The sequence below is a fragment of the Hippoglossus stenolepis genome, chromosome 17, assembly GCF_022539355.2.
Source record: "Hippoglossus stenolepis isolate QCI-W04-F060 chromosome 17, HSTE1.2, whole genome shotgun sequence".
In the NCBI taxonomy this organism is placed as follows: Eukaryota; Metazoa; Chordata; class Actinopteri; order Pleuronectiformes; family Pleuronectidae; genus Hippoglossus; species Hippoglossus stenolepis.
Window position 1 is genome coordinate 17,606,947 of NC_061499.1, and position 14,528 is coordinate 17,621,474.

Consider the following 14,528-nt stretch of genomic DNA (forward strand, 5'->3'; position numbering starts at 1 on the left):
CGATCTTTTGTCATCACACACAAAATCCCTGATATCTTTAATTTGATTTGAAATTTCAAAATTTCGTTTTTCCACTAAATAGGTTCTGGTGTAGGCTCGAGCAATGGTCATATTATCTTTTTTAACAAAGCATCTGACCTTGGCACTGCAAATTGTTGTTTGCATCCAGTGTGCAGTGCTGTTAGTTTCCACGATGACCACAGTATTTCTACAAGCTTTATTACAATCGTCACCTCTTGTGTCTTTTATCAGGATAAAATCCAGGGTTGGTAATCCTGGAAAAGCTTTCAAGAGTTTGCTACAATATGCAAGTGATACATCCCACCCTCTCCCATCGGCCCTCTCGTCAAAGCCACGATCCCAAAACATGCACGCTGCCTGAAAACTGCTAGAAGATGACTTTTCTGCTTCAACGGTTTATGTGTCCACGGCTGAAGACTCCAGTCATGCCCAGGGAGAACACAGGCGGGGTGGGTACAGGCAGGCAGGTCGGTTAGTGACAGACAGGTACGCCAGCCAATCATGGCATTCAGACCGAATCACGACATGAATAGGGGTTTAAATTACAGTCTTTCAGTTTTTCTTTCTGACAACTTTATTGATTTCTATCGGGACGTGAAGAGGATTTCAACAAATGGGAGTTACTGTTTTAGAAATAACTTACCAACCATAACTTTAATACATGTAACCCCCGTTTTGACCAAAAGTACCTGGAAGTTTTAGTCCCAGGAACTATTCTCAAATAACTAGAAGGTTTCTGCAGACCGTTGTTCGCCTGCATTTCCTCCACAGTCTGAAGAACAGGCAGAGATTAGGCAAATCAGCCTGCTGACATATGAACAACATATGGCTTCACCTACAGTCCACCAGGAGGCAGTGATGCAGAAAATTGTATTACAACCGCGACTACAACGGTAAACATAGAGGAGAGAAAGTCTTGTCCTTTATCATTCACTTATCTTCTCTGTTCTTCCTTCTCCTCCTCACACTTAATTCATATTCTCACTGGCTGTCAAGGGTGAGCAGTGTGAAGCGAGTGTGTGTTGGAGAGAGAGAGATGGTGAGTGAGTTTCTTGTAGACAGAAGTGTGTCCTAGCTGTCCACTGATGATTACACACACAGAGCGTGAACACTGTGTCTGCTCAGTGATTGTCAAGTGATTTTGCAAAAGAGTGTCAAGGCTCACTTACCTATGTTACCTATAGGCCTGTAGTGTACTCCAACTGTCACTATCACCTTTTCGGGTATCGAACTTGCCGTTGTCGGAAACAGAGACTGGTGACCTTTCAAAAATGAGCAGTAACATTCCTCTCATCTCTGTTCTAATGATCCTTCTTTTCTCTCCTCTCCATCAATTCTTTCTACTTTTTGTCCCCTTTCATGTTTCATGGCAATGTAATGAGATCAGGAAAAATGTCTAGTGATGACCCCTCTGTTGCAACATCTGCCATTTTGTTTCACGGTGCAGATTGAAACTGAGAGACAGGCTGCCTAAATTTGTCGAGCTTTAAAATCTGCTGTAAAACCTGCGTCAAGGAATTCGTAGAATTATAAAAATGTTATCTTCTCAACTTGCGTTGCAGTGCAAGGTACACACTGATATAGCCTTAATTTTCCATAAGTACCGCTTGTACTTTGAGGTTTGCGAGGGGAAGTACTGGAGCCAATCCCAGGTGTCATTTGGTGAGAGGCAGGGTACAACTGGGACAGGTCGCTATCTTATCACAGGGTCAACATATAGAGACAAACAACCATTCGAAATCACACTCGAACCTTAGGTCAATTTAAATTCTCCAACTGACCGAACCCCGGTCTTCAGTCTTTGGACTGTGGTAGGAAGCTGGAGTTCCTGGATTTGAACCGGAAACCTTCGTGCTGCACCACCCTACCACCCTTATTTAAATTTTACACGATTTATGTATATACAACTAACTGTCCCTCATATTTTTAAAAACCTGCACTGAATTTAGAACATATGTTACCTAGGACATCTTGTTTGGACTCTTTGAAGTTGTTTCCTGTTTAAGTTTGAAATCACCTACAACAGCTGTGTCTCATTTCTACCTGGCCCACGAGAACGCCTCCTTCTCGGGCCTCGTAGACTACGACGGCAGAACCGAAATAAGACGGTCTGGTCTACAGAGGCTTTCCGTGATCTGCGTCACCAGCCCCCTAATTGTTGTTGCCTAGAGCTACAGCTGGATCCACCATTGGAGTCTTCGTTTCTCAGGGAGGAAACATGTGCCGACCTTTCGAAATGGGAGAGCCTAGTTGCTTCACTGTGACGCAATTAGTCTTCAAATGCAGCCTACGAAGGTTGCTGCCCCTGAATTAAGACACAGCTTATATGTGTTCATGGCTGTTTGACTTCCTGCCTTTGTGGTTTATTTCCCACCCGATTTCTGTCACCTTTGGCTCATCGGCTAATTATCCCCCCTTTGTGTATATTGTCTCATCTCTCACCATTTCAGTTGCAATACTTTCTTTGGAACGGTTAGTAAAGCTTGCATCACTTTTTGCCTGCTGTGTTTACCACGCTGACTGGCTCCATGTGAATTTGAACCATGGACCGTATATAAAGACTGACGACATGACAGCTCCCCAAAAGTGAAGCCAAATCCTCTTGATCATCCCCTTGTGGCCGACTGCGGTTTAGTTCAGAAACCAAACAAACAGGCAGCTTCAGGAATTCAATGGAAAAATATAATTTTTGTGAACTGACCCCTTGTTAAACACATGGCTGGTCTTGTATGGCCTTAAAATAAATGAAAACATGAAAAGTTCCACACGGGGCACTGATGACTACTCATGTACAGTGTATAGTTTACATTTCTCCTGTTGATCAGAATGAAGTGCTGAGAACCCTGCTTTCTATGTCCTCTGGGCTGTATCTGATCATCATCATCATCATCATCATCATCATCATCATCATCATCATCATCATCATCAGCATCATCAGCATCATCAGCATCTAACCTACTGTCAGCTCTTGTTGTTACCTGATACATTGTTGTGTCTTTTATTTACATACAATGTGTTTCATTTAATTTGCCGCAACTTCAACACCTCCTCGATTCGTCACTCTAAAGGTGTGATATAAAACCTTGGATATTACATCATCATCGGCTTTAAAAATCCAATATTACATTTGGCTTCTTTCACTAGTCATTCATATCCTTTTTTTTCCCAGACAGCTAACGACTCTAGTGTCTCAGTTCGCTGGTGTTAATGACCCTGTCTTTAAGCACAGCAATGGATGAACCACCTTGGGCACTGAACCGCTTAATCATGTGGGGACAAAATGGGAACGGACAGGGAGACATAAAAGGGGGGAAAGTGGGGAGGGGAGGGGGGCCGAGGCGACCATGACGACCACCTTTGAATCGGACATTGATTCCACTCCGGTGACCTCACATAGAGAGAGAAGAGGAGTGAGAGAAATGATACGAAAAAAAAAGGGGGAAAGGAGGAGAAGGTAGTGTGACAGATTTTTAATTAGCAGTGGTAATGAGTAGCAGAGGAGAGCGGGAGGAAGAAACGAGGGGCGAGGTGAGGGAGGGACGATAATCAGCACCTTAATGCGTTCATTAACTGTGCAGCATCTTTTGAATAAAGTTTTTATTTGACAAAACATGAAAAATTATTTCAGAACAGAAGTATACGTCTCAACCGAGTGCGAGAATCTGACCTAATCTGCTCAGCTGCTATGCTCTCCACAGCCGGCAAGTGTCTGCTGGTTGTGGGAACTGTTGGATTTCTTACTGTAATGTGTTGCTATACAAATAGAAATATTATTATTATTTTTATCTATTATTTGTGGGTTTCATTAGTGGGATATCCACATGATGTTAATACCCTCAGATATTAATACATTCAAAGGCAATATGTACCTATGCTCTCACACAGCTCTACAAATGACCACAAACATGTGCACACAGCTGCACAACTGTTCAAACACTTCCTTTTTATCTCCCTGACCTGTATATTTCCTCTCAGAATCAAGCACATGCACACACAACCCGCAGATACACACACACACCTGTCGCAAGAGAGCACTTTTCACGGCCATGGCTACCATGAAGCTGACCCAGTTTCCATGGCGACAGAGACGGGGTTGGTCGCTGGCTGCCGATCCATCGGACACACCCACGTTTCACGTATCCACATCGAGAGAGGGATGGAGAGATGAGGAGTGAAATAGAAAGAAAGATGCAGACAGAGGAACCGAGTGATGAAAGAGAGGCAGATGGAGGGATGATGAGTAGTGAGGGATGAAGAGAGAGACGAGGGAGAATGAATAGGAGTGAATAGGAAAGCAGTTTGAAAAAAAAGAGAGGAAGAAGAAGTTGGGTGGAGTGAGGAAATAGAGAAGGGTTTGAAATAAAACAGTTAATGTGGAGATATTTTTTAAATATACAGTTTCATGAAAGTACATTCAAGTAAAAAATGGAAGTAATTAGGTTTATTCTGTCACTCTATCCTATACCATAACATACCTATGGATGAATATGCTGGAAGTCTGCCTGCCACTATTTCAGGCATCAGGAGCTTTGAATCTTTTGAGCTATTTAAGTTTTTGTGCAAATCTTATACTTACCCAGAACAGCAGCTGGACCCCTTAGGCGACCGCAAGATGTTTTTCAGAAATCCGATAAATTAGAAAATGTATAAACTAGTCACAATCTTTACAAAAGATGAAAACTACAGTTGAATTTAAAATAAAACAATCAAAATCAAAGAATGTCAGGAGCTGTCTGATTTGTTTTTGTCCCCAAATGACACCTGATGTGATCCTGACCGATTAGCGGTATCAGATGTAGGAGGTTCTTTCAGAGCGCCACAGGAGACATCGTGACATGTGCACGCAGGTGACTTTTAGCTCGAATCAAATCAATCATCCTTTTGTGTGAACTTCAACCACCTCCAGGGATAATGAGGGTCTGGCCCTGTTGTTTCAGGGGTTGGGGTCTGGGAGGTTTGTCTATGTTTATGACCCCATGTTATACATTGCATACAGTGTGTCACTGAGTTGTGAGTAGTTCCACCACTGGAGAGAGATTTTATGTTCTGAGATTGTTTTACTTGAGACAAGAAAATATCTTTAAAAACAATATGGAAAATATTCAAATTGGTGTAGCACAAATAGGTTTTCATTTTTATTCATGTTCTGTGAAATGATGTTGTCACCCTATGGAAGGGTTGGGAAGCACCAATCTAGGGGATGGATGCGAATTCAAATGTGAGGTGACTGGATGTTTTTAAGATGGAGATGCAGTGCATTCTTATAGAAAATATTGGTTATATATGGAGACGTTACACAGTATGATATACAACCATGTTACTGTATGGACTTGATTCTAAATGTTGTTAAAAAGAACAACTTATTTTTGAAAATGGATATTATGTAAATTGACAATATATAATAAGGTTTTGTACATATATATTGTGACAGTTAGCATTCCTATGCAATTTTGGTGAGACAAGCAATCATGATTGCTTTGAGGAAACAATAAAGACCAGAATGGAATTCAGAGTGCATAACCCTGCCAAGGCCAAACAGTCCACTTATGAAACCACATTTAAACTCACTAGATCCAGATTTGTTTCCCTAAACATGCCTGATTTTTTTGTCATCAAGATCCATGAATTATGAATTTTGTTGAAACCCATTCTGTTGTTTGTCTGTAATCTTGTTTTCAAAAAAACATACAAGCCAACAATCAAATCTTCCTTGGGTCTGTATCATCCAACAGGAAGGTATGTGCGTGATCATTTCTTTGTTCTCATCTAACTCGCAAAAATAAACGTATTTCCCAAAATGTATTTTTATTTTTATGTTTTATGACAAATTACATCCATTTGGATAACATTCCATGCTGTGTGTAAATGATGAGAGGTGGTAAACGTGTTGTTAAAAAAGAACATTTCTATGTTTATAAAAACATCATGTCATTTTTCCCCTCCTCTCCTGCAGACCTGGTCCCTCCTGCTCTTCACCAAAACCTCTATCCCTATTCCAGCAGCCGCGAAAGGACATCTGTGGTAGAGCCAAGCTGGAAATCAGTTTCTATTCTTGTAGATATAAATGTATTACAGCAGACAGAAGGTGATGTATGTTACAAAGGCCCTGAAATAACTGCTGGGGTAATTTTAGGCACGGCTCTTCGCCCATCCAGCAGAACAGAATAGAATAGAAGAGAATATATGATTGGGAGCTGGGCTCCCGGATGAGCCGTGAGTCTGTATTTACTATGACAAAGATAACAGGTGGTGGTCATCTGTGGTTTGTTTTGTGTGTGTGTGTGTGTGTGTGTGTGTGTGTGTGTGTGTGTGTGTGTGTGTGTGTGTGTGTGTGTGTGTGTGTGTGTGTGTGTGTGTGTGTGTGTGTGTGTGTGTGTGTGTGTGTGTGTGTTGAGAGCAGGGATTTTCACTTCAAAAGCAGACGAGAGCACAGCGCAGATTAAAGCACACCAGGAATCAAAGAGCCTCAGGTGGTTGGGAACACACAGGTGTCCCCCGAACGCGTGGGTGTGTGTGTGTGTGTGTGTGTGTGTGTCTGTGTGTGTGTGTGTGTGTGTTTGGGTGCACGCATGTGTGCATGCTTGTGTGTTGTAGAAGAGAGAGAGAGAGAGAGAGACCATCTATTTTTAACTCTTATCTCTGCCAACACCTCTGTGGGTTCTTGTTCTCTGTGGTTTGTCTGAGCGATTCAGGACTTTCAGTGTGGAAGTATTGTCAAAGATGAAGAGAGTGCCCCTGCAGAGCTGCTGTGTGTGTGTGTGTGTGTGGGGGTTGACCTTGTAGACGTCGACAGAAGGTACAACATGTGACGAACGTTTTACCATGTGCAGCATTCTGCTTTGCACAAGAGTCACCTGTACCACTGATGGTGCTCCGGGTGCAAATATGTGTGACTGACGTAACCAATTGTTTGTAGTGTAATGCCTTTGAATGAATCAGGTGCTAAAAGAAATTACGTTTTCTCTCTCAGCTTGGTGGAAACAACACCAAACAGAGCAATGGGTTTAAAAAGCTAATGTTTGTTTTATGAATCTTCTGTAGTGATAGTAAAACAAAATTACTAATCACAGATAGATAGATAGATAGATAGATAGATAGATAGATAGATAGATAGATAGAAAGAAGAGAGGAAGCCACTTGAGGCAATTGACATTTACTTTGTGTTTCACCCCGTAAGTGAAGTGTACAACAGTGGCATTAGGGAGAGGGAGAAACATGGCAGACGAGTGTACGCAGCCACATGCAATCTCACACACACACACACACACACACACTCTCTCTCTCTTTCTCTGGAGTGCTTGCCCCTATCCAGTGCAGAGTGCTAACCATGCAGACGGCCATTAGAGCTCCACCTACCACCATCCCAGTGGAGAGTACCCGGCGTGGGCCACAGGGCTGAACCACTTAGCCTCCCCTCACTGCCAGCCCAGCTCTCCACACACCCACACACCACTCCACCGCCAACAGAAGATTGTGTGAACTTGCTCACTGCCCCAACTGCTAAAGTTGTGTCGTGCAAAAAAGCTAAAAGTGTCTCTGTTGCTCACGCTCTGCAAAGATACTCAATGCATCAGCCTAAAACACTGTAAAGCCCCTCTCCTCTCTCCCCCTGTCTTGGCTGTCTTCCAGTACACATAGTAGTAGACATATCCCCACACATGGGTAAACACACGTGTACACACATAAACACACAATCACACACACATAATTACACTTACTCAAGCAGACAAGTGTCTGCTCCTGTGCAAGTTGCCATGGCAACACAGTCAGCAGTGTTGTTGCTCTTTGGCTGTGTTGAGCATGACAGTGAGGCTTATTAGTATTTGAAGTACACACATGCACATACATTCACATTTATACAGTCTTAGAGCAGAGTCCTTGGCAGTAAGCTGCCATCTACAGCACAAACACTGGAAGTGCATCCACCACCACATCATGTATGTATTTTATATATGGTCACCTGAACAGTGACCCATGTGTGATTATTGGACATCTTGTTCCTAAGCAACAGGCAGTGTCTCGTTTCAGGCTTTCCACAAGATTATGGAATGTGGCTGCAGGGATTTACTCCCATTAAGCATTAGTGATATAAACAAATATTAAGGCCTGGCTCACAGGCTCAACTGTGTCGGATGGAGTCGAGATCAGGGTTGTGTGCAGGTCACTCTATTTCTTCTACATCAAACTGGGAAAAGCATTTCTTCATGTACCTTCATGTCTTTACGTCATAACCATATTAAAACCACACAGTTAGAGGCACAGTATTGTCTAAAATAACACTGATCAGTTACAACATATAAAGCAGGTAACTGACGTTAATGTTGTAACTAATCACTTTATATACTGTAGTAACTACAACTCTTAATTTGAGCCAAGGGGGCAAACGGATCAAAATATACATAAATGTGAGGGCAGCCCAAATTCTTTTGGTCACTTACAGGCCTTAAATCATAATTTGTAAATGATATGTTTATTACTAAGACTATAGTTAAAATGTTGTGCTAAACTGAGCTACAGTATATTGAAAGGTGTTTCTGATTGTTTGTCTCATCATAAAAGGTAGATTTGGATTGCACTGGGTTGTACAGATGTACCAGTAACATAAGCAGCTAAACAGCTAAACAGCTTTGAGCTGAACAACAAGCTGAGCAAATTCAATTTCAGCACCATGGTCAGCGACACATCCACTCACTGTAATGACCACGTGTGACCACTAGAGGGGACTATAGTTTCATATTAGCAGCGTTTACATCACTATAACGTCTTCAGTGGATTTGTCTTTTGTGAATTACTTTTTATTAGAACCAATTGGTGAATCTAGTGACACTGCAGTCACATGTGCAGGTTTTAAATTCTAAATAAGAAACATATATCACATCGTCTTGTCTTATGGATCTAACCGTTTCTTCTTTGTCGTAGAAAACTAAGAGTTAGCATGTAGCAAGTAGTATGAAGACATTGGTATAGTTTGAAAAATGTCAATTAAACAAGTTAAAGTTGCAAAATACAGAGCAAAATAGATTTCAGTGTACATTTCATATAAATAAATAACCAACTTTAAGATTTCTTAAAATTTGAAAATAAGGTGAAAAAAAGCCAATAGAAAATCTAAAATATTTGCACCAACCTGGGAATTTGACAAGGCAGGTAAACTGTTCTCTGGTCTTCAATTATCGCAGACAGATTCTAAAACTTTGTTCCTAAAGATTGTAGGAATTTAATTTTGTTAATTGATATACATATATATATATATATATATATATGAATACATACATAAACAGTAAAGGAATAATTGTATGATTGGTGCTCTTTGGAAAAACTACTGTGAGGTAAAACATAATTAAGTGATTCCAAGAAGCAGTAAACGAAAATGTTCACAAAAGTCTTTATTTGGCCATTTGATTAACTTTGGTGCACAGTGAAAAACACAGAATATACTTCGGTTTATCTGATGGTTAATCTGAGTGCAACATAATGTGCATTAAACATGTCAGAGGAAAAAGGAAGATGTGAAATATAGCACAAGTTGTATGTTACCTAGTTCTGTGTGTTGTACTCAGGAATAAACTGCATAGATGTGATCAAGAGTGTGATCTCTCAGAAATCAAGATAAACTACAGGCCTCAATTAAACAATACATCAGTCTGTAGCAGTGCCATCCAAAAAACAACATATGGAGTTTTTACGGCGACTGGTCACTTTGTATTGCAATGTTTAAGTGGTTATGTGGAAATAAAAAAGGACTAATCATTGATTAACCAATCAGCAGCTGTTTTAAACAGGACCTGTGGTGGTCTGAACTGTGCAGTTCTTTCTCAAGAAGAGAGATAATGGTCTATTCCGTGAAAATATTGGATCTTAGCTTTGAGATATTTCCCAAAACTTGACTTTTTTCCCCCCATCATTCATAGTTTTAGATGAACAGTGTGCATAGTTACAAAAAGTGTTTCAGACTGTGATTACTACATTACTACTGTGACCAAAGCAGCGCACAGACTAACATTGGTTTCAGAGTAATGTTGAGGAACAACTGAAGTAAGTAGTTCAACTGGTAACAGTTAATCTACTGCTTGTAATACACTGAATACATCTTCTGTAGTGTTTTCTGTAAGTGAGGATCCTTCTTCCAGGTGTTTAAGCTTGTTGAGTGTTTGACCAATAGAGGCACTGTTGAGCTACAATGTCCTGCACTATATTTCTTGCTGTAACAACACATGCCCATAATGTGCGTACATGCACATACAGGTTGGTGGCACTAACAGGGAGAGGAAGACCACAATGTGTAAACAATGCTGCATTAAAGATATTAAAACATTTTGAAAATATTATATATGAGGTAGTAAATGCATTGAAATCTGTTAGTTAGACTTTGAGGATATGAGGAAGATTTTTTAGTAAGAAAATAGACTGTAAACAATAAATCGTGAATTAAACTCTATTCTCACCCATGCTATTTCTTGGCTCTTCCTTCTTTTGGCCACACCACAGGAGGTAATGCCTGACGATTGGATTGTACATGCTTTGAAAAACAATTACGAGTGTTACTACAAAATAAATGCTCTGCCAACATGGTGATAGGAGGCTCTTTAGCCTGTGATTAGTGTTGCTACTGAGAGATACACATTTGTTAGGAGTATTGTAGCACCTTGGAAAACACTGACATTAGGCCAAACCCTTAAAGTGATATCATCTGTAGAGGTAAACTAATGCCAACTCAAAGACCTCAGGATGTTTGATGAAAGTGAAACTTCAGAGGCAAAGTGAAGTCACTGCCAGCAGAGCCACAGTGAACCCACAGTTGTTGAAGGTTTCATTTAAAGAGCTGTGTGTCAGATGAACTGTGGGCCTGCCGTCACTTTGAAACTGCCTGCTCCTCCATACCAGCCTGTGTCATCAGGTCGGAGACGTTTTTCTCAAGGTCATTGATGCGGGTTCCCATTTGATTTAGTGTGAAAATGAAGGAAAAATCTGCACATCAAACAGACAGAAACCACACAGAACAACAACACAGAACAACAGCAACAACATAAAACAACAACACAGAAGAACAACACAGAACAACAGCAACAACATAAAACAACAACACAGAAGAACAACACAGTAAAACAGCAACGACACAGAACAACAACACAACAACACAGAACAACACCAACAACACAGAACAACACAGTACAACACAGTACAACAGCAACAACAACAACAACACAGTACAGCACAATCATCAATTGTAAGTACATTCTCAAAGGTAAAATGGTATACTCTGTTAATGGTTGACAGCGACGTGCATAACACAACATCTAAAGAAGTTGTCCCTGCTCGAGAGTTTCTTTTACAAGAGTCCCACTAGTTCACTGTAAACAACATTTAAGTGAATGGGACTGAGACATTTCATAATTATTTCATTTATAAGATTATTGTGTAAATTATGTTTATTATTGAGATCATAATTAAAATGTGCTGTTGAACTGCAAATACAGTATATGTAAAAACTACATTATTTATTTGTTTGACATTTGGACCTTTAAATGAAGACAAGGCAATAGAGGACCATAATTGTCATGGAAACACTAATAATTGCATTAATTAACAATTGTATGGTAGAAATGGGAATTAAGAATTGTTTACAAATTAATTTATTAATCTATAAATGAATAGACAAAATAAATGTGTAAATAATTCATGATGTAAAATCAAAAATGGGCAATAGGAAAGGCAGTAGGGAAATTGTCTTTTAAAATGCCTGATTAAAATCTGTGTTCTCATTTCAAATCATCCAGTTACTGTTTTCGCTTTCTATATTCCATTATCTATACATGAATTCAATAATGTAATTTTACAGTTATTTATAATATTTTATTTGTAAATCATTCTTCATAATTACTCTTTTCGTTGCCCCATAACATAACAACTACATATTTACTACTTTGTCATTTTACGTTTTAATAAAATCATTTGCACACAAATGTATTAATATCATAGAATCTGTTATTATTTCATGAAATGCTTTTTTACCATTCACATGATGCATGTGATTCTCCATATGTCACAAGTGTAAATAATAAAACTGGAAATGTGATGTGTAACATCTGCTCCTCCAATGACTGTAGTGAATGGAACGTGTTTTTTATATAAAGTTCTACCCATAAACCAATTCTCACTTTTTTTCAAAACTCTTTTTGTTTCGCTCATTCTAATGTAATTTGAATTTGACAAATGTAAATCTAACATTCAGAATTAGCAAACATTTTCCCCTTTAGACTAAATGTGAATGCCCCTCAATGGCCATGTTCTGACACGTGTGTGTGTGTAAACTAACAGACCTCACAGCTGCCTGAACCAAAACTGCTTCCGGCGTCATTCCTGAAACAGAAAGTGTGGAACAGTGTAGAGTTTGTGTTCCGGATGTAAAGACTTAATGCGGAAACAAAGGATATGTCTGGACTCCAGCTGTTCGGAGATGCCCTGGAACCTTCCCTTAAGTCTCTGCATCGTTTCCTCCATCTGAACAAACACGACACAAAGTGTTGGGGTTAAAAAGAAGGTGTAAAAAAAACAACAACACAACCAGCTCAGGTCAAACACACTCAAACACACACTCACACACACTCACTCACCGCCTCTGTCATGTCTTTACTCTCTGTCTTCGACATCGCTGATCTTTGCTGGAGTTTATCTTCTGTCCCAGTCATTTATTAGTTTGGTTAAACTGAGGAACTGTCACCGCTCTCATTCAGTGACGTCAGCCGGTGACATGAGTGCATAGACTGAAAACTGTACCATTTCCGCTTCCAGTGCCCGTCATTTCACAATAAAAGTCATTTCAGGAAGGTATTACTTTTCCGTTTTTCTTCCTCTTCACTGTAGTCTCGTGTCCGAGTAATGATAATATATGTTTATTTATACAGCACTTCGCAAGTTACAAAGTTAAAAAGTGCTTAACAGATCAAAAACACGCAAGTGGAAACACATTACAGAATAACATAAAAACAAACAAACAAACAGCAAACAAAAAACAAAGTCATAAAATAATAAATAAAAGAATATAAACGCTAAATGTACGGCAGACATTTAATCATCACCACACATAACACCAAACAAAACTAGAATACGGTCAAATCAGGGAATGCGGTATACAATAAAAGTACATTTTGAGCTTTGATCAAAAGGACTGTACTGACTCAGCCTGCTGTATTTTCTCAGGCAGTGTGTATTAAAAGCTCTGCCCCCCTTTGTCTCCAGCCGAGAACCTGGAGCAATTAAAAGGCCCCTGCCAGAGGATCTCAAAGTGTGAGCAGGGTAGTGTGGGGAAAAAATATCTGCAATATACTACAGAAAGTGCCTTTTAAGTAATTAAAAGAACCTTTTAATTTCTAAACTAACTGAAAGCCAGTGTAAAGAGGCTAAAACCTTGTGTTCCAACCTGATATATTGGTTAAAAGTCTGGCAGAAAATGCTATGTGCTTACAGCATCTCTATATACAGTGGTTCATACAAATGAACTTTATTCATATCGAACGTGCTACAATCAAGCTTGAATTGGATCTTTGACATTCAAAACAGGCACAGAAAAAAGCCAATGTCAAATATCCCAGAATATATGGATACATAACAGTTTTTTCCAAAGGATAATGATTGTAATCCCTATGATAGAAACGCAGTTACTGATTAAATACCCATCATTTTTTTAATCGGGATCAGCATTTGCTTCTTAATTTCATCTTATCTGCAATGCAATAAATACAAAAATTCATAAATTAAAAATGTTTTATCATACACTGGCATCCCAAAAAAGTCCCTTTCCACAAGTGTAGTGCTTTTATTGTGAAGGTAAATGCTGCCACATTTCCGGTTGAACGTGAGCTTACTTTGGCTGCCTTGATGGATATCTGTGGTGATTTGTATGCATAGTTCCAAACAGGAAGAACATTTTTTAGTTAACTCTATGTGAACTGGTTCAGCCTGACAGACAGACAACTGTGTGTTCTGTTTCCTGCAGATGAGTAGGAATGTTTCCTCTCTCCACACTGAGGCTTTGGTTTTTATACAAGAGATTATCCTGGATCATAGTGACAGATGACTGACTGTCTGCCACGGGGATTATATAACTTCCATTAAGCCATTATAATCTTCATAATGTGGATCTTGTGTCAGAGTCAGTCCCTGTTCACTCCCTCTGAATGTGTTTAACTCATAGCTACTGTGTGTGATGTTGGAGAGGCCTTTGGAGTCACCTTTAAAAGGATGTGGTGTGTGTTCCCCAGTCGTGACTTTAAATAAACCAGGTTGCATGACATTTTTAGGCAGATGTGGCTCCACAGTCAGCGCAGAAAACATCCTCTTGTAATGGAAGTTTCTCCTCTATGCAATATTTATTGTCGACAGTATTGGGCCTCAACTGAGCTCCCCTCACACATCTCTCTCAGTCACAGAAACCAGCCAGTAGTTCTATATTGTAATACCTGCCACACATTTGCTGGATATCAGTCAGTTTGTTATTATTATTGTTG

At 39.7% G+C, this 14,528-nt stretch overlaps 1 protein-coding gene across 1 annotated transcript; it reads right to left on the reverse strand.

Moving 5' to 3' along the window:
- Positions 1-9,392: 9,392 nt before the first annotated feature.
- Positions 9,393-12,799, reverse strand: LOC118124956 (heat shock factor-binding protein 1). The gene is made up of 3 exons (XM_035183193.2): positions 12,636-12,799; positions 12,456-12,522; positions 9,393-10,968 (listed from the first exon to the last, which is right to left on the reverse strand). The coding sequence occupies exons 1-3, from the start codon at positions 12,708-12,710 to the stop codon at positions 10,874-10,876; spliced, it is 237 nt and encodes a 78-aa protein (XP_035039084.1). The 5' UTR covers positions 12,711-12,799; the 3' UTR covers positions 9,393-10,873.
- Between the last annotated feature and the right edge of the window lie 1,729 nt (positions 12,800-14,528).

Bases quoted from the DNA above. Each gene is read 5' to 3' on its own strand.
- LOC118124956 (XM_035183193.2), bottom strand. From the start codon at position 12,710: ATGACTGGGACAGAAGATAAACTCCAGCAAAGATCAGCGATGTCGAAG. The intron at 12,523-12,635 runs GTGAGTGAGTGT...GTGTTTGTTCAG, and splicing joins GTAAAGACATGACAGAGGCG to ATGGAGGAAACGATGCAGAG. The intron at 10,969-12,455 runs ATATCCTTTGTT...TCATTTTCACAC, and splicing joins CGAACAGCTGGAGTCCAGAC to TAAATCAAATGGGAACCCGC.